The 24,599-nt window shown below is 42.6% G+C and overlaps 2 protein-coding genes across 10 annotated transcripts in view; both read right to left on the reverse strand.

The window, feature by feature from the left end:
* Positions 1-1,634, reverse strand: part of LOC106611982 (palladin) — a 28,690-nt gene extending 27,056 nt beyond the window's left edge. For both annotated transcript variants that reach the window (XM_082955998.1, XM_014212728.3), the window contains exon 1: positions 1,560-1,634. The gene's annotated coding sequence lies outside the window, so the exon portion shown is untranslated. The remainder of the gene's footprint in view (positions 1-1,559) is intronic.
* The window catches only part of LOC106611981 (mitogen-activated protein kinase kinase kinase kinase 4), a 144,278-nt gene that overhangs the window by 3,993 nt on the left and 115,686 nt on the right, over positions 1-24,599 (reverse strand). For all 8 annotated transcript variants that reach the window (XR_006771060.2, XM_045724060.2, XM_045724063.2 and 5 more), the window contains 9 exons: positions 24,358-24,472; positions 20,213-20,380; positions 18,538-18,681; positions 17,769-17,903; positions 14,918-15,018; positions 12,899-13,048; positions 9,465-9,624; positions 2,504-2,643; positions 2,237-2,316 (listed from right to left, as the gene is read on the reverse strand). Coding sequence is in view for 7 of the 8 variants with exons in the window: in XM_045724060.2 (XP_045580016.1) it covers positions 2,237-2,316; positions 2,504-2,643; positions 9,465-9,624; positions 12,899-13,048; positions 14,918-15,018; positions 17,769-17,903; positions 18,538-18,681; positions 20,213-20,380; positions 24,358-24,472 (1,193 nt within the window). In the remaining variant the exon portion in view is untranslated. The remainder of the gene's footprint in view (positions 1-2,236; positions 2,317-2,503; positions 2,644-9,464; positions 9,625-12,898; positions 13,049-14,917; positions 15,019-17,768; positions 17,904-18,537; positions 18,682-20,212; positions 20,381-24,357; positions 24,473-24,599) is intronic.

Below are 24,599 nucleotides of genomic sequence, written 5' to 3' on the forward strand. Positions count from 1 at the left end.
ACTAAGTGGGACAGATAAGGACAAGCAATTTGCAGTATCAGTGTCTACTATTAAAGACGATTGCTAGCCCACTAATCTCTGTAGAATTTCTAATGCTCTCTTCAGTAAGGGAATCTCTTTGGAGTAGGAAAAATAGATTTACATTTCCTGATCTGAGGTATCTACAACGGTGCATCCTTAAAAGCACATAATACTGAATGGTAAATATCTCAGGATTTAACATGAACAATGGCACTTGCTAATAATAAAATGATGAATATACTAAGACTCAATTAACAAAAATTGATTTGATGCATTTTGGATGTAAAAAAAGAAGCAATTGTGCTTTTTTTAGTCCATGTGATATTAAGATCAATATGAAATCAAATGTAGGTTGCCGGTATATTTCTAGATATAAACAAGAAGCCCTGTGCAGCGACACATACCAGCTGTATTTTTGAAATGACGAATAGCTCAGAAACACATGAAAACATGAAATGTTTTGAACATCGCTCAGAGAAGCACAAATATGATAAAACATTCACAATGGGTGAATCGTTCCTTTAAGGCACACGACTCACTTCTTAAAGTGGAACTGACAGTGTTTTAACTACTTTGCAGATATGAAACAAACAGACAATCAATATCAGTCCAAAATATCAAATTCCCAGTTTTTTTCTACAAAACCAACTTTATAAGAGGTTTTAAAAATAGGTTCTATTTGACTCAACATTTCTTGACGTACACTAAGGCATTGTTAGCAGAATAGATGGATGCAGTTCACTGCATGATTAATATAATTAACCAATACATTTCCTGGTAGTCCCAAAAATATTGCTATCCGGTTGGGTGGGTAAATTGTTTGCTGCCTCCATTCGGGATGCTCTGTTTCAGTTTCAATTACTCAATATTTTGGACAAAAACGGACGAATGTAACTAAAGCTGGGAATGTCAATACAATCAAACTAGCAAGGGAAATTATCAAAAGTCAGTCATATCATGGCTAATAGGCTAGCATATCTATTTATGTAGCAAGCTAAAAACAGAGCTTAACGCTAGCTAGATAGCTAGTTGCTAGGAGGATGTCATGTAACGTAATTGGAGGAGTGGGTGAGTGAATGACTTTTCCCCCTCATATCGGTTTATGGTGGCTATACATAGCTAGAGATGCAGGTGTCATTTGGTTAGCTAGCAAGAACCTGAATGACTGTTATCCAGTTAGCACATCTCTTGCGTTTGTAAACAGCCTAACCCGTTCTGCTAGGGCGAGTAAAATGGTCAGAGTGAGGTTCTCTCATTTATGTCTGGAAGTAGCTAGCTAGCTAGCAAGCCAGCCAACTTTAACCAGTTAGCTTGGGTGCTTGGTTAGGACAATAATGAATTGCATTGGCAAGACAATAATGAATTGCATTGGCAGGCAAGCGGTACAATTCCCCATAATGTATCAGTGCAATTCTGACAAGTAATTAGCTGAAAAAGGTTGAGAGTGTTTATCTAATGTTGCTACGTTAAATTTTAGCTAATTTTGCTCTGGCTAGCATTAGTTGTTGATGTGCATAACTGGGGGAGAGAGAGCTTACCTTTTCATGGTTGTTTGATCAATAGGATTGTTAAGTTCTCAAATGTAAGAGGACTCCTGTGGTATTTACGTATTTGCAGAAATCCATGTGTTCTAATGATCTAAAGTTGAGCTGTTGCTACTGCCAGTTGAAAGATTGGCTATGGTGAACCAGTCTGCGTAGACTTCGGTCTTGGACGTGACAGATGTTTTTATTAGGTTTTATTTACCGCAGTGTCTATTAATTGTCAAAATGCCCCGGCCGCTTTCCCACTCCATATTGCTATGGAATTTTCACAAATGCTTTAGTATACTTCATTCCCAAACATTCTATGAATTCCCAAACATTCAATATCTAAATTACCATATCTAAGTGCTCGCTTGTCAGAAAATATTTTTAAAAATTGAATATTCTTCCTGGGGGTGTATATGAACATATTTTAATAAGATTTTGTGTCGCTTAAATGCTGTCAGTTCCATTTTAAGTACTATAGCTAGAGACCTGTAACCAATGTGGTGGCCTTAGCCACAAAAATACTTAATTTATGCTGATTGCAAATACTGTATTCTCATATGCATGGGATTCTGTAGCTGTATTACTAAAGTGTAAATTCAGTGTTTAAGAAGACTGTATTTGAGTATAATTCATGTTGTTTCTGAGATGATCGCTGTATGTTGTCTTTAAGCCCCAGAGCTCACCAGTTGAACAGGGAGTTTTGGCCCAGTGTCATGAAGTAGATCTGGCTGCAACCCCCAGACTGCACCGTGGCAAAGAACACCTTCACACAGAAAATAGGTCAATCAGTTAAAAAAAATGACAACTTACAGTATAATATTCAACACCTACAACACTATGAACAACATACAACCTTTCACATCTACCAGAGCCCAGTGATATGGAGGGAAGAGGGTGTCATGTGAGCTTTGCCCAAGGTGTGTTTTGGTGATATCAGGATGTTGTCGTACCTTGTCATTCCTCTCACAAAGGAACTTGAGTTTCTGGGCCTTCTTGTGCATGAAGACTCCCTCCAGGTTGCCTGTGTTAGCTGACCTCAGCTCGATTGCTTTGTCTCCCCAGCCCATCACCTGGTTGGACTGCAGGTAGGCTGTGGAGATACACACATAAACCACCAGGGATTTATGGCACTCTATTCCCTTTATAGTGTACTACATTTGACCAGGGCCAATAGGGTAATAGTGCACTATACAATATGTGGAATGGGGTACCATTTGGGAAGCATACACTAAGGCTTTTAGACCCTCCAAGGCTTTCTGCCTCTCTCAATGAGTGCCATGTAAATCAATCTTGAGATGAAAATCAATAGGCACACTTTTCCCACTCTCCTCTTTTGAGTTGTTCTACAGTGCCTTCAGGAACTATTCACAAACCCTGGACTTTTTCCACATTTTGTTGTGTTAAAGTCTAAATTGAAAATGGATGAACTTTTTTTGGACACTGGCCTACACACAATACCCCATAACGTCAAAGTGGGATTATCATTTTTTTGGACAATTTTTAGAAATTAATTAAGTCAATAAGTATTATGGCAAGCCTAAATAAGTTCAGGAGTAAAAATGTGCTTAACAAGTCACATAATTAGTTGGATGGATTAACTCTGTGTGCAATAATACAGGCTAACATGATTTTTTTATGATTACCCCATCTCTGTAAACCACACGTACAATTATCTGTAAGGTCCCTCAGTCGAGCGGTAAATTTCAAACGCAGATTCAACTACAAAGACCAGGGAGGTATTCCAATGCCTCATAAAGAAGAGCACCTATTGGTAGATGGGTAAAAAAGCAGACATTGAATATTCCTTTGAGCATGGTGAAGTTATTAATTACACATTGGATGGTGTATCAATACACCAAGTCACTACAACAATACAGGCGTTCTTCCAAACTCCGGTATCAAGTTGCCGGTATCATGAGACAAGGCGAGACCCAGATGCAGACACAGGAGGCAGATGGTTGGAGTCTTACAATATTTATTCATCCAATAGGGGAAGGCAAGAGAATGGTCGTGGACAGGCAAAAGGGTCAAAACCAGTTCAGAGTCCAAAAGGTACCAAAGGGAAGGCAGAATCAAGGTCAGGGCAGGCAGGATGATCAGGCAGGCGGGAAAGTAGTCCAGAGTCAGGCAGGGGTCAAAACCGTGAGGACTATCAAAAAAAGAATAGCAAAAGTAGTGGCGCAGTGGTCTAAGGCACTGCATCGCAGTGCTAGTTGTGCCACTAGAGATTCTGGGTTCGAGTCCAGGCTCTGTTGCAGCCTGCCGCGACCGGGAGATCCATGGGGCAGCGCACAATTGGCCCACCGTTGTCTGGGTTAGGGGAGGGTTTGGCCAGCAGGGATGTCCTTGTCCCATCGCGCACTAGTGACGCAGTGCACACAGACACGATCGCCAGGTGTACGGTGTTAACTCTGACATATTGGTGCTTCCGGGTTAAGTGGGCATTGTGTCAAGAAGCAGTGCTGCTTGGTTGGGTTGTGTTTCGGAGGACGCACGGCTCTCGACCTTCGCCTCTCCCGAGTCCGTACGGGAGTTGCAGCGATGAGACAAGACTGTAACCATCAATTGGATACCATGAAATTGGGGAGAAAAAAAAAATACAAATATTTCAAAACATGAACCCTGTTTGCAATTAGACACGGAAGTAAAACTGCAAAAAATGTGGCAAAGAAATTAACTTAATGTCCTGAATAAATAAAGTGTTATGTTTGTGGAAAATCCAACACGACACATCACTGAGTACCACTTTTCATATTTTCAAGCGTGGTGGTGGCTGCATCATGTTATGGGTATGCTTGTCATCGGCAAGGAATAGGGAGTTTTTTTAGGCTAAAAAGAAACGGAATAGAGAAGAGCACAGGCAAAATCCGAGAGGAAAACCTGGTTCAGTCTGCTTTCCAACAGACACTGGGAGACAAATTCACCTTTCAGCAGGACAATAACCTAAAACACAAGGTCAAATATACACTGGAGTTGCTTACCAAAACAACATTGAATGTTCCTGAGTGGCCGAGTAACAGTTTTGACTTAAATCTGCTTGAAAATCTTTGGCAAGACTTGAAAATGGCTGTCTAGCAATGATCAAATCAAAACCAAAATCAAATCAAATGTTATGTTACATGCGCCGAATACAACAGGTGTAGACCTTACTGTGAAATGCTTACTTACATGCCCTTAATCAACAATGCAGTTAAGAAAAATACCTACAAAGAAATTGAAATAAAAGTAACAAATAATTAAAGAGCAGCAGTAAAATAACAATAGCGAGGCTATATACAGGGGGTACAGAGTCAATGTGCTGGGGCACCGGTTAGTTGAGGTAATTAAGGTGATATATACAGTTGAAGTCGGAAGTTTACATACACCTTAGCCAAATACATTTAAACTCAGCTTTTTTCGAAATTCCTGACATTTAATCCTAGTAAAAATTCCCTGTCTTAGGTCAGTTAGGATCACCACTTTATTATAAGAATGTGAAATGTCAGAATAATAGTAGAGAATGATTTATTTCCGTTTTAATTTCTTTCATCACATTCCCAGTGGGTCAGAAGTTTACATACACTCAATTAGTATTTGGTAGCATTGCCTTTAAATTGTTTAACTTGGGTCAAATATTTTGGGTAGCCTTCCACAAGCTTCCCACAATAAGTTGGGTGAATTTTGGCCCATTCCTCCTGACAAAGCTGGTGTAACTGAGTCAGGTTTGTAGGCCTCCTTGCTCTCACATGACTTTTCAGTTCTGTCCACAAATTTTCTATCGGATTGAGGTCAGGGCTTTCTGATGGCCACTCCAATACCTTGACTTTGTTGTCCTTAAGCCATTTTTTCCACAACTTTGGAAGTATGCTTGGGGTCATTGTCCATTTGGAAGACCCATTTGCGACCAAGCTTTAACTTCCTGGCTGATGTCTTGAGATGTTGCTTTAATATATCCACATAATTTTCCTGTCTCATGATGCCATCTATTTTGTGAAGTGCACCAGTCCCTCCTGCAGCAAAGCACCCTCACAACACGAAGCTGCCACCCCCGTGCTTCACGGTTGGGATGGTGCTCGTCGGCTTGCAAGCCTCCCCCTTTTTTCCTCCAAACATAACGATGGTCATTATGGACAAACAGTTATATTTGGTCCCATGGTGTTTATACTTGCGTACTATTGTTTGTACAGATGAATATAGTACCTTCAGACATTTGGAAATTGCTCCCAAGGATGAACCAGACTTGTGGAGGTCTACAATTTATTTTTCTGAGGTCTTGGCTGATTTCTTTAGATTTTCCCATGATGTCAAGCAAAGAGGCACTGAGTTTGAAGGTAGGCCTTGAAATACATCCACAGGTACACCTCCAATTGACTCAAATGATGTCAATTATCCTATCAGAAGCCTCTAAAGCCATGACAACATTTTCTGGAATCTTCCAAGCTGTTTAAAGGCAGGGTCAACTTAATGTATGTAAACTTCTGACCCAGTGGAATTGTTATACAGTGAATTATAAGTGAAATAAGCTGTCAGAGAGAACAGTCTATGACTAGGGTGGCTGGAGTCTTTGACAATTTTTAGGGCCTTCATCTGACACCGCCTGGTATGGAGTTCCTGGATGGCAGGAAGCTTGGCCGTATGCACTACCCTCTGTAGTGCCTTGCGGTCGGAGGCCGAGCAGTTGCCATACCAGGCAGTGATGTAACCCGTCAGGATGCTCTCGATGGTGCAGCTGTAGAACTTTTTGAGGATCTGAGGACCCATGGCAAATCTTTTCAGTCTCCTGAGGGGGAATAGGTTTTGTCGTGCCCTCTTCACAACTGTCTTGGTGTGCTTGGACCATGTTAGATTGTTGGTGAGGTGGACGCCAAGGAACTTGAAGCTCTCAACCTGCTCCACTACAGCCCAGTCGATGAAAATGGGGCGTGCTCGGTCCTTCTTTTCCTGTAGTCCACAATCATTTCCTTTGTCTTGAATTATCAACAACCAACTTGACAGAGCTTGAAGAATTTAAAAAAAGAATATGCAAATATTGTACAATCCAGGTGTGCAAAGCTCTTAAAGACTTAACCAGAAAGACTCAAATCTGTAATCACTGCCAAAGGTGATTCTAACATGTATTGACTCAGTGGTGTGAATACATATGTAAATGAGATATTTCTGCATTTCATTCTCAATATATTTGTAAAACAATTTTAAAACAAGTTTTCACTTTGTCATTATGGGGCACTGTGTGTAGATGGGTAATAATTCAGGTGGTAACACAACAAAATGTGGAATAAGACAAGGGGTAGGAATACTTTCTGAAGGTACTGTATATACTCTGGTCTGGGCTGAGTTTATTTATACTCTATAAACTCTGTTCTGTGCTGAGTTTATTTACAGTACCAGTCAAAAGTTTGGACACACCTACTCGTTCAAGGTTTGTTCTTTATTTTGACTATTTTCTACATTGTAGAATAATAGTGAAGACATCAAAACTATGAAATAACACATATGCTATCATGTAGTAACCAAAAAAAGTGTTAAACAAATCAAAATCTATTTTATATTTGAGATTCTTCAAAGTAGCCACCCTTTGCCTTGATGACAGCTTTGCACAGTCTTGGCATTCTCTCAACCAGCTTCATGAGGAATGCTTTTCCAACAGTCATGAAGGAGTTCCCACATATGCTGAGTACTTGTTGGCTGCTTTTCCTTCACTCTACGGTCCAACTCATCCCAAACCATCTCATTTGGGTTGAGGTCGGCTGATTGTGGAGGCCAGGTCATCTGATGCAGCACCATCACTCTCCTTTGGTCAAATAGCCCTTACACAGCCTGGAGGTGTATTTCGGGTCATTGTCCTGTTGAAAAACAAATGATAGTCCCACTAAGTGCAAACCAGATGGGATGGAGTATCGCTGCAGAATGCTGTGGTAGCCATGCCGGTTGAGTGTGCCTTGAATTCTAAATAAACCACTGGCAGTGTCACCAGCAATGCACCCCCATACCATCACACCTCCTCCTCCATGCTTCACGGTGGGAACCACACATGCGGAGATCATCTGTTCACCTACTCTGCGTCTCACAAAGACACGGCGGTTGGAACCAAAAATCTAAAAGTTGGACTCATCAGACCAAAGGGCAGATTTCCACTGGTCTAATGTCCATTGCTCATGTTTCTTGGCCCAAGCAAGCCTCTTCTTCTTATTGGTGTCCTTTAGTAGTGGTTTCTTTGCAGCAATTTGACCATGAAGGCCTGATTCACACAGTCTCTTGGTGAGACTGCCTGCGTAGACTCCGGTCTTGGACGTGACAGAAGTTTTTATTAGGTTTTATTTGCTGCAGTGTCTATTAATTGTCAAAATGCCCAGCTGTTTTCCCACTCTATATTGCTATAGAATTTTCACAAATGCCTTAGTATACTTCATTCCCAAACATTCTATGCATTCCCAAACATTCCATATCTCAGTGCTTGCTTGTCAGATATTTTTTTTAAGTGTCATATTCTTCCTGTTACTAGATGTGTCTGTTTCTTGAACTCTGAAGCATTTATTTGGTCTGCAATCTGAAGTGCAGTTAACTCTAATGAACTTATTCTCTGCAGCAGAGGTAACTCTGGGTCTTCCATTCCTGTGGCGGTCCTCATGAGAGCCAGTTTCATCATAGCACTTGATGGTTTTTCCGACTGCACTTGAAAAAACGTTTAAAGTTCTTGAACTTTTCCGCATTGACTGACTTTCATGTCTTAAAGTAATGATGGACTGTCGTTTCTCTTTGCTTATTTGAGCTGTTATTGCCATAATATGGACTTGGTCTTTTACCAAATAGGGCTTTCTTCTGTATACCACTCCTACCTTGTCACAACACAACTGATTGGCTCAAACACATTAAAAAGGAAAGAAATTCCTCAAATTAACTTTTAACAAGGCACACCTGTTAATTGAAATGCATTCCAGGTGGCTACCTCATGAAGCTGGTTGAGAGAATGCCAAGAGTGTGCAAAGCTGTCATCAAGGGAAAGGTAGGCTACTTTGAAGAATCTCAAGATTTGTTTAACACTTTTTTGGTTACTACATGATTCCATATGTGTTACTTCATAGTTTTGATGTCTTCACTATTATTCTACAATGCAGAAAATAGTAAAAATAAAGAAAAACCCTTGAATGAGTAGGTGTGTCCAAACTTTTGACTATTACTGTATAATCTATATACTCTGGTCTGGACAGAGTTTATTTATACTCTATATACTCTGGTCTGGACTGAGTTTATTTATACGCTATATACTCTGGTCTTTATACTCTATATACTCTGGTCTGAGTTTATTTGTACTCTATATACTCTGGTCTGGACTGAGTTTATTTATAACCTATATGCTCTGGTCTGGACTGAGTTTATTATAACCTATATGCTCTGGTCTGGACTGAGTTTATTTATACTCTATGTACTCTGGACTGAGTTTATTTATACTCTATATACTCTGGTCTGGACTGAGTTTATTTATACTCTATATACTCTGGAGCGCTGTCCTGTCTGTAATCTATTCCTCACAGATAACCCTTCCCATTGAATAATGACCTGGCCAATGGCCCCAACTTAAACAGTCTAACATAACATCTTATTTTTATTGTCCCAAATCTGTCTAGAGGGGTTGGATCCAGCTTGACTCCTCTTTGCACCCAGTGCTCCAAGCACAATTGACAACGGTTACTTCCTGGCTGCTGCATAACAAAAAGGGACGATAGAAGAGACGTTCTATTGTTTAAATGGTGGGGGTCTGCAGTCTATCAAAGATAGAAGCATTTTTCATTCTGAGTGGAAGTGGAATATCTCTCTCTCCCCTCTCTCACACACACACACACACACACACACACACACACACACACACACACACACACACACCCAGCCAGCAGGTGTTGATTGGGTGAGTGTGTACGATGTACATAACCTCACCGACAGATGCAGGCATCTCTCCCCACTGCAGCACTGTCTCCTTGGTGATGCGTCCGTAGGTGTCTATGTAAACCCCCTCGTCCTCATAACACACCAGCACCTCCATGCCACTGCTGTTGGGTAGGATGATGATGGCATGAGGCCGGATCACACCTTGGATCTGAGACAGACACAAAAGACTGTCAGATGCGATGATGATAAAGTGGCACCCTATCCCCTATCTAGTGCACTACATTTGACCAGAGCCCAAGCAGAATAGGGTGTCATTTGGGGCACAACCTGGATGCTTTCTATAGTGTCTCTATCTGTAGTATAGTGTTATACTGTATCAGTTATCATTATGTCCGTTGGAAAATAACCATCTACTTGACTTGCCGACCACTGGAAGTGCAGCACAGCACAGCACTCTCACTCCAAACCTCTCCATCTCTAGAAGCAACAGCTATAATCATACAGCCCCATCCCCATCACCAGTTGTAATCCTCCTAATACACAAACTAACATTGTCTAATAAAACAAAGTTTTATTGCCTCGATCGACCCACTTTCCCTCCATGAAACCATCTCGGTTAATTCCATTTGATAAGAGGCTGATTCACACTCAGTGAACTGGATCAAGCGTGCCTGGCATCAATGATCAAAACATGCTCAAAGTCAGTTAGGTCAAATGTTTTTCCCATTGTAACATTCAACAGAACAGTAACTGAATGCCTCAATGCCTGTCTGCCTTCTTTATATAGCAAGCCATGGCCACTTGACTCACTGTCTGTAGGCGCGATCCTTTTTTGTGAATGGGATGGTGTACCTAATAAACTGTGTATATCGCTCCTCCATTCCATAATTTCACATCCCCTTTCTTGCTCAATATGTTGAATCCGCCCAGCCACTGACTACAGGCAGCAACAGAGAGAGGGTGACGACACGGCTTAATTAATTAGAATGTCTCAGCTAATTAATCGGCACACAATGTCTTGACTTAAATTCTCTAATTACAAACTAATTTGCCAAACACGCTCAGTGCTCAGCTCTTGCTCTCCTGGCATCAGAATACAACTTAGGTACCCACATGAAGGTTGTTTCTATGGCTGGTGAGCTCCACTGAGATGTGATTCAAAGCTATATAACCACTGAACCGCCTCTTGGCAGTGAGGAGGACAAGGAAGCAGCGAGTGGCAGTGAGAAGGAGAAGGAAGCGAGTGGCAGTGAGGAAGAGGAGGCAGCGAGTGGCCGTGAGGAGGAGGAGGCAGTGAGTGGCAGTGAGGAGGAGAAGGCAGTGAGGAGAAGGAGGAGGCAGCATATGGCAGTGAGGAGGCGGTGGTGAGAAGGAGGAAGAGGCGGCGAGTGGCAGTGAGGAGGAGGCAGCGAGTGGCAGTGAGGAGGAGGAGGCAGCGAGTGGCAGTGAGGAGGAGGCAGCGAGTGGCAGTGAGGAGGAGGAGGAAGCAGCGAGGAGGAGAAAGGAACCACTTCTGACCCGCCAGGTCTCTCACAAGCACTTGCATAACGGCCCACATTCAAACAAGGAGACAGTGTCTGTTATCTCTATGAGGATGCAACAGTTTTGTAACAAGTCTTTGGCTGCATCATTCATACATACACAACATTCTAATACCTAAGGTGATCCACAATAACCCCAAAATACCTCTTTGCATAAGAAGATTATTAAAAAGTCTTTCCATATGAGAGCTGCTATAAGCGAGTCCATACTGGCTTAGACTAGTGGCTTAAACAGCAGGTAGAAACCCAAGTCCCAAAACAAACCAACACCTAAAACAACTCCAAAAGCTCTATGTACACTAAGTCACAGTCACCACAGGACCAGTGTTAGTCACCACAGGACCAGTGTAAGGATCCCCATACTTGCCCGGCCGGAAGCCTGTCTCCCCAGCTGCACCCCGCTGTCCACATGCTGCTGTGGCTGTGCCACCACAATCCTCAGCATCAACACAGGCATCCACAGACGCAGCGCTATCTTAATCTGCTGTCTCGGTATCCTGATCATCTCATCATCAACAGCAGCCAACATGGAGAACATACGTGGGAGAAAAGGTGTGTGTGAGCGTGTGTGAAGGCGAGAATGAGCGAACCAGAGAGTATCAGTAAGAGAGAGTGAATATGAGAGTGAGTGATCGGGTAAAAGAGAAGGACCCTTCTCTTCCGCTGCAGGGTAAAATACCAGTATTATGGAGTGAAAATCTATCCCAAAAAAGTGTTAGCAGAAAAAATGGCAGGTCCGTTTAGCAGGCACATGGTTAGCCAGTGCTGCCGAGGTGTACTTAGAGCTATCTATCTGGTGAAAAGTAGCACACATGGATGGAAACTGAGGCCAAAGAGAAGCAGCCAATGATAGCTTTGTGGGCCAGCACAGTGGGAGAAGTGGAATACAGCCACATCACACCTCTGGGCACAGCACTGGGAACTGGCACACTGGGGAGTGTGTGTGTGTGTGTCTGTGTGTGTGTGTGTGTGTGTAATAGAGCTAATTTCCTTGGGATAGTGTTTTCCCTCTGCTCTGGCTGTCAGCTCCCAGCAGCTCTCTGCAGCTATGTGCGTGTGTGTGGTTATGTGTCTGCAGCAGTGGGTGGGTGTGTGTGTGTGTGTGTGTCTATGTGATTCTCATCAGTAGCAGTAGAGGCTGCCTTGGCTCCCCTGTCAACAGTGTCAAAGACTGCAAAACTCTGCACCATTGTGCTCCGCTCTGCTACACCTTAAGCCTCTTAGAGGGGTTAAAGGCAATAACGGGACCCATCACCTGGTCCAGCTGGCTAGTCATCCTCAGCCTTGTTCACCTCCTGGCAGACTGACAAACACAGCTGCCATGGAGATTAACTAATTATTAATTACTGACCAAGTCTTACCTCCCTGTATCTTCAGACAACTGTTGTGACCAAGGTAGATTAATGGACTGATTATTGAGTTATTTTTCAGTAAATCTGTTTGCTCCCAAAAAGGGAAAGTTCCCTAAATGTACGGAATCTCCTTTGCTTTGAGGTTAGTGATATTTGAGCTTATACTGTGACGAAGCAGAATTTCTAAGAGAGGCTTTTTGAGAAATCAATTTACAAAAGACAGAAATGCCAAAAGGCTTTTGCCACAAGGTCAGACACTGACAATATCAGGCCTGGCTTAAACACAAACACATCCTGTCAATAATCCTGTAATGAGTCAACTGGCTGTGATGACAAACAGCTTCTACCCACATCGACTCTGAGTCGGAAACAAAAGTTCACTGTAAGAGCTGAGTGGCGTGGGTGCAGAGAAAAGGAGCTGTTTAGCTGCTAGAGAACAGAGACACAGAGACCCAGGCTGCATGGCCCTAAAGGGAGAGAGGAGAGGAGGCTGAGCTGGGGAGAGGGTGGAGGGGGCTGGGGAGAGGTTAGAGGAGACTGGGGAGAGCTTAGAGGAGGCTTTGGGCAGAGTTGGGGGTGGGGGACTTACATGCGTGGGCAGGTAGAGGTCATAGGGCGTCCCCGAGTCAACATCGATGGCGTGGAAGCCCGACAGGGAGCCGTAGATGACCTTAAGTCTCTGTCCATCCTCCACCGTCAGGTCCACGGACAGAGGCCTCTGGGGGAGCGAGCCGAACGACTGTACCGGACACACACAACAAGGACAGACATGAGGAATGACTTAGGGAGAGTCAACATGTCTTATGTCATAACCCAGAGAGTGGCAAGAAAAAGTATGTGATCCCTTTGGAATTACCTGGATTTCTGCATAAACTGGTCATCAAATTTGATCTGATCTTCATCTAAGTTACACAAATAGACAAACATAGTTTGCTTAAACTAATAACACACAAATTATTGTATTTTTCTTGTCTATATTGAATACATAATTTAAACATTCTCAGTGTAGGTTGGAAAAAGTATGTGAACCCCTAGGCTAATGACTTCTCCAAAAGCTAATTGGAGTCAGGAGTCAGCTAACCTGGAGTCCAATCAAGAGATTGAAGATGTTTGTTAGAGCTGCCTTGCCTTATAAAAAACACTCGCAAAATATCTATTTGTTATTTACAAGAAGCAGAAAGTTCAGCACTGTTGCTACTCTGCCAAGGAGTGGCCATTCTGCAAAGATGACTGCAAGAGCACAGTGCAGAATGCTCAATGAGGTTAAGAAGAATCCTAGAGTGTCAGATAAAGACTTACAGAAATCTCTGGAACGTGCTAACATCTCTGTTGACGAGTCTACGATACGTAAAACACTAAACAAGAATGGTGTTCATGGGAGGACACCACGGAAGATGCCACTGCTGTCCAAAAAAAAACATTGCTGCACGTCTGAAGTTTACAAAAGTGCACCTGGATGTTCCACAGCGCTAGTGGCAAAATATTCTGTGGACAGATGAAACTACAATTGTTGTTTGGAAGGAACACACAAACCTGAGTGGAGAAAGAAAGGCACAACACACTAACATCAAAACCTCATCCCAACTGTTTGGGGCTGCTTTGCTGCCTCAGGGCCTGGACAGCTTCCTATCATCGACGGAAAAATGAATTCCCAAGTTAATCAAGACATTTTGCAGGAGAATGTTAGGCTATCTGTCCGCTAATTGAAGCTCAAAAGAAGTTGGGTGATGCAACAGGACAACAACCCAAACACAGAAGTAAATCAACAACAGAATGGCTTCAACAGAAGAAAATACGCCTTCTGGAGTGGCCCAGTCAGAGTCCTGACCTCAACCCGATTGAGATGCTGTGGCATGACCACAAGAGAGCAGTTCACACCAGACATCCCAAGAATATTGCTGAACTGAAACAGTTTTGTAAAGAGGAATGGTCCAAAATTCCTCCTGACCGTTGTGCAGGTCTGATCCGCAACTACAGAAAACGTTTGGTTGAGGTTAATGCTGCCAAAGGAGGGTCAACCAGTTATTAAATCCAAGGGTTCACATACTTTTTACACCCTGCACTGTTAATGTTTACACGGTGTGCTCGATAAAGACATGACAATGTATAATTGTTTGTGTGTTATTAGTTTAAGCAGACTGTGTTTGTCTATTGTTGTGATGTGTGTGTGCAGAAATCCAGGTATTTCCAAAATGTTCACATATCTTTTCTTGCCACTGTACATTAAGTCATACTGTATCTAAGGCCAGGAGTATAACCAGGGGCCAGAGTTGTTCCTGGACAAGACACAGGGCCAGGAGTATAGTCCATAACCAGGGGCCAGAGTTGTTCCTGGTCAAGACACAGGGCCAGGAGTATAGTCCATAACCAGGGGCCAGAGTTGTTCCTGGTCAAGACAGGGCTAGGACATACTCTGGTCCTGATATTAGTAATGACAGTAGGCGCCAACTCATAGTGACTCCTGGGGTTAGTCTATTTCATATCTTTGATGATATTCTCTGTGCAGTGAGTAGAAAGAGTTCAAACGTGTTCATCACAGAGAGATGTGTTAGAACTAGAGCGAGCCACTGAGGAGGGTTCAGAACTAGGACAGTGTTGTCAAGCTGACCTTGAAAGCCATGAACTTATGGTAAGGTTTGGGAGCCCATGCGTACACCTCCACAGCATTCTTCAAGGCAATCACCAGGAACTTAATCTTCTCATATCGAACTGAAATTGCATGTAACAAAGAGCAGGGATTTTCAATGAGGATTAGGGATCTCTCTCATACTGGAAACAGAACAAGATAAAGGCTTATTACACTACATCAGTCTGTAACACTAATATGTCAGTGGTCTTGAACTAATGATCATTAGACAATCTCAACAAAGAGGTTTTTGGTTGCGTCCCAAATGGCACCCTATTCCCTATATAGTGCACTACTTTTGGGACGCAACCCTTCTGATAACTACACTTTGAAAGGCCGGAAGCCCATTGCCTTTCACTGAGGCAATAGCAGCATGCCTCCGACTATGAGAAACAATTCTGAGGGGAGTGCTGGGAAGGACAGTGTGTGTCCCTATGACATCATATCCTTCCTGGGTTGGAGTCCCTGAGATGTCCTCACTCTGTAACTAACAGCAGGAAGAGTCACAGGAAAGAGAGGCTCACATCTGCTGAGCTCAACACTGCACACTGACAGTCATATATATATATATTTTTTTTTCTCTCTCTCTCTCATATAAAGGAGTCAGACAGAGAATAGATACATATTGAAATCGTTTTTTTCTTGTCTTATACCCATTGCTTTCTGTATATCACAACACAAAGACCTTTGATAAGCAGTAACGTGTCAACGGTTTTAACATTGTTCATACAGATCGTGAGGTTCTATCTGTGCAAAGCATAGTTCTGAGATATTGAGCATCAAAGTTTTCACATCACAGATCTCAGAACTGTTTTGAAGTGAATTCTTCTTTCATAACCCATTAAGTTCCTCCCTTAAAGGTACCCGAAGTGCAGAGTATCAAAATACTGAGACATTTGTAAATCTGTTTTTTTTAGGGGGGTGCAATCACAGATAGAACCTTATGGCTCTTAAATGTCAATCTCAAAAATCGAACTTCACAGACATATGAAGAACCATCTAAATATCTATTAAACAGTGCATTCGGAAAGTATTCAGACCCTTTCCATTTTTCCACATTTTGTTACGTTACAGCCTTATTCGAAAATGGATTGAATAAAACATTTTCCTAATCAATTTACTCACAATACCCCATAATGACAAAGCAAAAACAGGTTTTTAGAAATGTTCGCAAATGTATATAAAAAAATTGGAAATACCTCATTTACATAAGTATTCAGACCCTTTGCTATGAGAATTTGAGCTCAGGTGCATCCTGTTTCCATTGATCATCCTTGGGATGTTTCTACAACTTGATTGGAGTCCACCTGTGGTAAATTAAATTGATTGGACATGATTTGGAAAGGCACACACCTGTCTATATAAGGTCCCAATGTTGACAGTGCATATCAGAGCAAAAACCAAGCCATGAGGTCGAAGGAATTCTCTATAGAGCTTTGAGGCAGGATTGTGTCCAGGCACAGATCTGGGGAAGGGTACCAAAACTTTTCTGCAGCATTGAAGTACCCCGAGAACACAGTGGCCTCCATCATTCTTAAATGGAAGAAGTTTGGAACCACCAAGACTGTTCCTAGAGATGGCCACCTGGCCAAACTTAACAATCGAGGGAGATGGGCCTTGGTCAGGTAGGTGACCAAGAACCTGATGGTCACTTTGACAGAGCTCCAGAGTTCCACTGTGGAGATCGGGGAACCTTCCAGAAGGACAACCAGTACCTAAAGGACTCTCAGACCATGAGAAACAAGATTCTCTGGTCTGATGAAACCAAGATTGAACTCTTTGGCCTGAATGCCAAGCGTCACATCTTGAGGAAACCTGCCACCATCCCTACGGTGAAGCATGGTGGTGGCAGCATCATGCTGTGGGGATGTTTTTCAGTGGTAGGGACTGGGAGACTAGTCAGGATCGAGGGAAATATGAACGGAGCAAAGTACAGAGATATCTTTGATGAAAACCTGATCCAGAGCGTTCAGGACCTCACACTGGGGGGCGAAGGTTCACATTCCAACATGACAACGAGCCCACAGCCAAGACAACGCAGGAGTGCTTCGGGACAAGTCTCTGAATGTCCCTGAGTGGCCCAGCCAGAGCCTGGACTTGAACCCAATCAAACCTCTCTGGAGATACCTTAAATAACCTGTGCAGCAACACTCCCCATCCAACCTGACAGAGATTGAGAGGATCTGCAGAGAAGAATGGGAGAAACTCCTCAAATACAAGTGTGGCAAGCTTGTCGCGTCATACCAAAGAAGACTCGAGACTGTAATCACTGCCAAAGGTGCTTCAACAAAGTACTGAGTAAAGAGTCTGAATACTTACAGTATGTAAATGTGATATTTCAGTTATTTTGTTTTAATACATTTGCAGAAATCCCCCAAAATCTGGTTTTGTTTTTTTATTATGGGGTATTGTGCATAGATTGATGAAGAATTTTTTTAATCAATTTTAGAATAAGGCTGTAACGTAAGAAAGCTTTGAAAAAGTCAAGGGGTCTGAATACTTTCCCAATGCACTGTATGTGAGTAACTCATTTTTGACAAAGATTTCAGATAGAACCTTATGGTCTGGAGATGTAGGATCTTAATTTGATCACCCTGTTGCAGGAGATTATTTTCCTGCTGTAGTAAACTGGCTCAAATTGCTCTATCTTGGCCAGGTCGCAGTTGTATATGAGAACTTGTTCTCAACTGGCCTACCTGGTTAAATAAAGGTGAAATAAAAAAATGAAGATCTAACATCTGTATAGGCCTGTCAGGCAATAAGATGGAAGATTGATCCCCAAAAAATCAGCAGTGATGCTATCATGATCTAAGGCCAGGTAGTGTATACTCACCAACTTTGTAGTGCACACATCCTTCCAGGTCCCCTACAGAGGTCCAGCCCTGCCTCTTCTCCACCTCTGGGTCATTCCGAAGGATCTTGTTCCGCAGCCACGACAGGTAGTACAACCTCAGCTTGTTCTTTTTACCTGACAAACGGGATAGTGATGGAGTTTAGTTGGCTGCAAAAGTATGTGCAAAAAACATTTCAAGACAGAATATACCTACAGGGCGGCTGGTAGCCTAGTGGTTAGAGCATTAGGCCAGTAACTGGAAGGTTGCTGGATCAAATCCCTGAGCTGACAAGGTCAAAATCTGTCATTCTGCCCCTGAGCAAGGCAGTTAACCCACTGTTCCCTGGCGCTGTGGATGTTGATTAAGGCAGCCCCCTGCACCTCAATGATTCAGAGGGGTTGGGATAAATGCGGAAGACACATTTTAGTTGGACAACTTTCCTATTTGGTGAGTGTGCCTATCCGGGTGGCACTGTGGTCTAAGGCACTGCATCTCAGTGCTATAGGCGTCACTACAGACCCTGGTTTGATTCCAGGCTGTATCACAATCGGCCATGATTGGGAGTCCCTTAGGGCAGCGCACAATTGGCCCAGCGTCATTTGGGTTTGGCCGGGGAAGGTCGCCATTGTAAAAAAGAATTTGACTTGCCTAGTTAACTGACTTGCCTAGTTAAATAAAAATAAATTAAACATCTGTGTGTGTCTATCTCTGTGTGAGCGTATATACGGTACTGTATATTCTTGTGTATGGCAGCACTATGCTAACTACCTGAGATGGTGATGAGCACGTTGAGGCCCTCCAGAACGTCCATCTGTTGGAAGCGTCTTCTGCTGATCAGAGAGTAGACCTTCCCCTGACCGCTCCTGTCCAGCAGCCACAGACCATTCTCTGTCCCCACCAGCAGGTTCACACCTGGACCAACACACCACTGTGTTAGTCTCAACATCACAAGCCCCAGCAAGCATAGTCCCTGTCCCAAATGGCACCCTATTCCCTGTATAGTGCACTACTTTTGAACAGAGCCCTATGGGACCTGATCATAAGAAGTGTACTATATAGGATGCAATTTGAGACACAAGCATACTGTACTATACATAAAAGATGGCCATCCCCAAATATACCTCTATTGCTAATACACTCTAGACACCATTGTAAGGTAGAGCTATTATCATATTACGGCAATACCTATCCAATCCTGACAATAAGTGTCTAGGGATAGGTGTTAGGAGCAGATTGGGTGTTAATCTCACTATTGTTATTTTACTGCTGCTCTTTAATTACTTGTTACTTTTATTTCTTATTCTTATCCATATTTTTTTGAATCTGCATTGTTGGTTAGTGGCTCGTAAGTAAGCAAAACACCAGTCTCAACGTCAACAGTGAAGAGGCCGACTCCGGGATGCTGGCCTTCTAAGTAGAGTTGCAAAGAAAAAGCCATATCTCAGACTGGCCAATAAAAATAAAAGATTAAGATGGTCAAAAGAACACAGACACCGGACAGAGGAACTATGCCTAGAAGGCCAGCATCCTGGAGTCACTTCACTGTTGACATTGAAACTGGTGTTTTGTGGGTACTATTTAATAAAGCGGCCAGTTGAGGACTTATGAGGCGTCTGTTTCTCAAACTAGACACTCTAATGTACTTGTCCTCTTGCTCAGTTGTACAGCAGGGCCTCCCACTCCTCTTTTTATTCTGGTTAGAGCCAGTTTGCGCTGTTCTGTGAAGGGAGTAGTACACAGCGTTGTACGAGATCTTCAGTTTCTTGGCAATTTCTCGCATGGAATAGCCTTAATTTCTCCGAACAAGAATAGACTGACGAGTTTCGGAAGAAAGCCTTTGTTTCTGGCCATTTTGAGCCTGTAATCGAACCCACAAATGCTGATGCTCCAGATATTTAACTAGTCTAAAGAAGGCTAGTTTTATTGCTTCTTTTTAATCAGAACACCAGTTTTCAGCTGTGCTAACATAATTGCAAAAGGGTTTTCTAATGATCAATTAGCCTTTTAAAATTATAAACTTGGATTAGCTAACACAACGTACCATTGGAACACAGGAGTGATGGTTGCTGATAATGTGCCTCTGTACGCCTATGTAGATATGACATTAAAAATCAGCCGTTTCCTGCTACAATAGTCATTTACAACATTAACAATGTCTACACTGTACTTCCGATCAATTTGATGTTATTTTAATGGACCAGAAATGTGCTTTTCTTTCAAAAACTAGGACATTTCTATGTGACCCCAAACTTTTGAACAATAGTATATATATATATGTAGCAAAAAAGCTGTAAAAAAAGAACAAATATTTGTTCTCAGAAAAGGGTTGGTGGTGGAGGGGTTAATAATAAAAATACAAATACATTTTAAAAAATGCTATTATAAAGGTGTGCTTCTAGGGGATAGGGGCTAGGGGTCAACTGGGTGTTAAACTGCTGCTTACCCCACAGGCCAGCACAGAGGATCTCGGTGTTGAACTTCTTCTTGTACTTGCGGATCTCGGGGGTATCACTCTGGGGTTTGATGTTGGTGGGGTTCACATTGACCACGGAGCCCTTCCTGTGGCCCTCTCTCCTGATTGGCTCCTGATTAGCAGGCGGCCTGCCACTGGCTGGAGGGGAAAAAACGCAATAAGAACCAAAATTGTCATTTAAAACCATGGCCTGTATTAGCCACATCTGGTATCTGATTTGATATTAAACATGCACAGGAGAAAACCATATATGACAGAATACCTTCTTTCTTATTTTACAGTACGCTAACATAGAAACATATATTGAATGAGATTTATATTAAGATAGTCCTTTTTTATAGACCAAATCATCCTCTCTGCCACAACCAATTAATTCACTGGCCTTGTTACGGAAAAAAATCCATCATTGATGCATTTAATCACCATTTTATTTATCTCTTTGAAAGAACTTCTAAGCCTACTCACAATGACATTGAGCTGGATGCTGATCGGGGAAACTTGCTGAATGATCAGAGAAATTATAGTCAAAGTTTTTATTTTAGGATATTTACTGAAAAATAAGTCCTTGACAATAGACAAGAAATCCACAGGGGTCTGCTTAACGGCTCTATTTTAACAAACCTAACGCAACAACGCAATGGTCAACCTAAGCGCTGGCGGTAGCGCTATAGGTTCGGGGGGTGTCAGAAATATTTGAGCTATTTTCACAACCACAATTATCAGCTCAGTTGTTGCCGTTGGCGTGAAAGGGCTGGGTTTTGATGAATAAACAAGTTGTGAGTGTGTTGAGGCTTGGCCCCTCACTGGTCAATCAGAATGTGGTCCATGGCAAAATATGTGGTTGCTTCAAGTTGTGAATTTACAGTCTTTGATGTTTTACCTTGGAATCAACTCCAATTCCAATGTTAGTCCGTTATACTTTGTTAAACAGCTTACAGAAACTAAATAACAAAATGTACACCTATCCCATATTTGCTATATATGTTAACTTTAATCTATTTGCAGTCAACATTGTTTTAAGTAATTTCATGGCTTCATTGTGGAAATATACAGTTTACATAACATTCACACTGATAGGGGCTAGGCCTACTGTAAACTGCATTATGGCTGAGCATGGACATGCCAAATGTTGTCAATAAGCAAGATTAAATTCATTATTGACAAGGCCTAAAAAGAGTGAATAATTCAAATCAAATTTTAAACAGAACAACTTGTTTTAAATAGGCTATGTCTAAATACACTTACAGCCACCATAATTGTTTCCTGTGGGGATGTAATACTAAAACTACGCAGAATATGGAGGGTTTTACATCCATACAAACTTTCCAAGGAGAATAAGAGTACCTCTTCCCAGCTGCCCACTGCACTCAGACTAGGAAACACTGTCACCACTGATAAATCCACGATAATCGAGAATTTCAATAAGCATTTCTCTACGGCTGGTCATGCTTTCCACCTGGCTACCCCAACCCCCGCATTCACCCCCGCTGCAAAATCTGGATCCCTACAAATCAGCTGGGCTAGACAATCTGGACCTTCTCTTCCTAAAATTATCCACCGCCATTGTTGCAACTCCTATTACTAGTCTGTTCAACCTCTCTTTCGTATCGTCTGAGATTCCTAAAGATTGGAAAGCGGCTGCGGTCATCCCCCTCTTCAAAGGGGGAGACACTCTAGACCCAACTGTTACAGACCTATATCCATTCTGCCCTGCCTTTCTAAAGTCTTCAAAAGCCAAGTGAACAAACAGATCACCGACCATTTCGAATCCCACCGTACCTTCGTCGCTATGCAATCTGGTTTCCGAGCTGGTCACGGGTGCACCTCAGCCACGCTCAAGGTCCTAAACGATATCATAACCGCCATCGATAAAAGACAGTACTGTGCAGCCGTCTTCATCGACCTGGCCAAGGCTTTCAACTCTGTCAATCACCGTATTCTTATCGGCAGACTCAGCTGCCTTAGTTTCTCTAATGACTGCCTTGCCTGGTTCACCAACTACTTCTCAGATAGAGTTCAGCGTGTCAAATCGGAGGGCCTGTTGTCCGGACCTCTGTCAGTCTCTATGGGGGTGCCACAGGGTTCAATTCTCAGGCCGACTCTTTTCTCTGTATATATCAATGATGTCGCTCTTGCTGTGGGTGATTCTTTGATCCAACTCTACGCAGACGACACCATTCTGTATACATCTGGCCCTTCTTTGGACACTGTATTAACAAACCTCCAAACGAGCTGCAATGCCATACAACACTCCTTCCGTGGCCTCCAACTGCTCTTAAATGCTAGTAAAACGAAATGTATGCTCTTCAACCGATCGCTGCCTGCACCCGCCCGCCCAACTAGCATCACTACTCTGGACGGTTCAGACTTAGAATATGTGGACAAATATAAATACCTAGGTGTCTGGCTAGACTGTAAACTCGCCTTCTAGACTCACATTAAGCATCTCCAATCCAAAATTAAATCTAGAATCAGCTTCCTATTTCACAACAAAGCCTCCTTCTCTCATGCTGCCAAACTTACCCTAGTAAAATTGACAATCTTACCGATCCTTGACTTTGGCGATGTCATTTACAAATTAGCCTCCAACACTCTACTCAGCAAATTGGATGCAGTCTATCACAGTGCCATCTGTTTTGTCACCAACGCCCCATATACTACCCACCACTGCGACCTGTATGCTCTCGTTGGCTGGTCCTCACTACATATTCGTCGCCAAACCCACTCGCTCCAGGTCATCTATAAGTCTTTGCTAGGTATAGCTCCGCCTTATCTCAGCTCACTGGTCACCAACGCAACACCCGTAGCTTGCGCTCCAGCAGGTATATTTCACTGGTCATCCCCAAAGCCAACACCTGCTTTGGCTGCTTTTCCTTTCAGTTCTCTGCTGCCAATGACTGGAATGAATTGCAAAAATCACTGAAGCTGGAGACATACAGTTGAAATCGGAAGTTTACATACACCTTAGCCAAATACATTTAAACTCCGTTTTTCACAATACTTTACATTTAATCCTAGTAAAAATTCCCTGTCTTAGGTCAGTTAGGATCACCACTTTATTTTAAGAATGTGAAATGTCAGAATAATAGTAGAGAGAATAATTTCTTTCAGCTTTTATTTCTTTCATCACATTCCCAGTGGATCAGAAGTTTACATACACTCAATTAGTATTTGGTAGCATTGCCTTTAAATTGTTTAACTTGGGTCAAATGTTTCAGTTGCCTTCCTCAAGCTTCCCAAAATAAGTTGGGTGAATTTTGGCCCATTCCTCCTGACAGAGTTGGTGTAACTGAGTCAGGTTTGTAGACTTCCTTGCTCACACACACTTTTTCAGTTCTGCCCACAAATTTTCTATAGGATTGAGGTCAGGGCTTTGTGATGGCCACTCCAATATCTTGACTTTGTTGTTCTTAAGCCATTTTGTCACAACTTTGGAAGTATGCTTGGGGTCATTGTCCATTTGGAAGACCCATTTGCGACCAAGCTTTAACTTCCTGACTGATGTCTTGAGATGTTGCTTCAATATATCCACATAATTTTCCTGTCTCATGATGTCGTCTATTTTGTGAAGTGCACCAGTCCATCCTGCCGAAAAGCACCCCCATAACATGATGCCGCCACCCCCGTGCTTCACGGTTGGGATGGTCTTCTTCGGCTTGCAAGCCTCCCCCTTTTTTCCTCCAAACATAATGATGGTCATTATGGCCAAACAGTTCTATTTATGTTTCATCAGACCAGAGGACACTTCTCCAAAAAGTATGATCTTTGTCCCCATGTGCAGTTGCAAACCGTAGTCTGGCTTTCTTATGGCGGTTTTGGAGCAGTGGCTTCTTCCTTGCTGAGCGGGGTCTGAATACTTTCCGAATGCACTGTGTGTATATGTGTATATGTATGGTGTGTATATTTACAGGGCACATTTGGAAAAGAGACCTAGGTTTAGAGACCACCCTAGCAGTGATTTACTAGAATGTCTGAGGGGCATTTCTTGTGTAGCGTGGTGTGTGTTTGTGTGCATGTACCATTGTGTGTATATGTATGTGTGTGTGTATGTATGTATGTATGTATGTATGTATGTATGTATGTATGTATGTATGTGTATGTTTGTTGGCACTCACTGGGACTGTGGCCCACTGGGCTCTGAGGGGGAGAGATCTGCAGCAGCCTGGGGTCGATGAAGGGAGTGAAGGAGGAGGACGAGATGCTTTTCCCTGGAGGACAGTTTACAGGTTTCTGCAAATGCATCCAAAATCAGAATTCGTATAAATAAAACAACATAAAAAACAACAAATCTCAGATTTCCAGTAGACTTGACATCAATCTTGAGATGGAATTTCACGTTTACAACAGCTACGTCATC

This window comes from Salmo salar, chromosome 09 (assembly GCF_965601325.2).
Source record: "Salmo salar chromosome 09, fSalSal1, whole genome shotgun sequence".
NCBI classification, from domain to species: domain Eukaryota; kingdom Metazoa; phylum Chordata; class Actinopteri; order Salmoniformes; family Salmonidae; genus Salmo; species Salmo salar.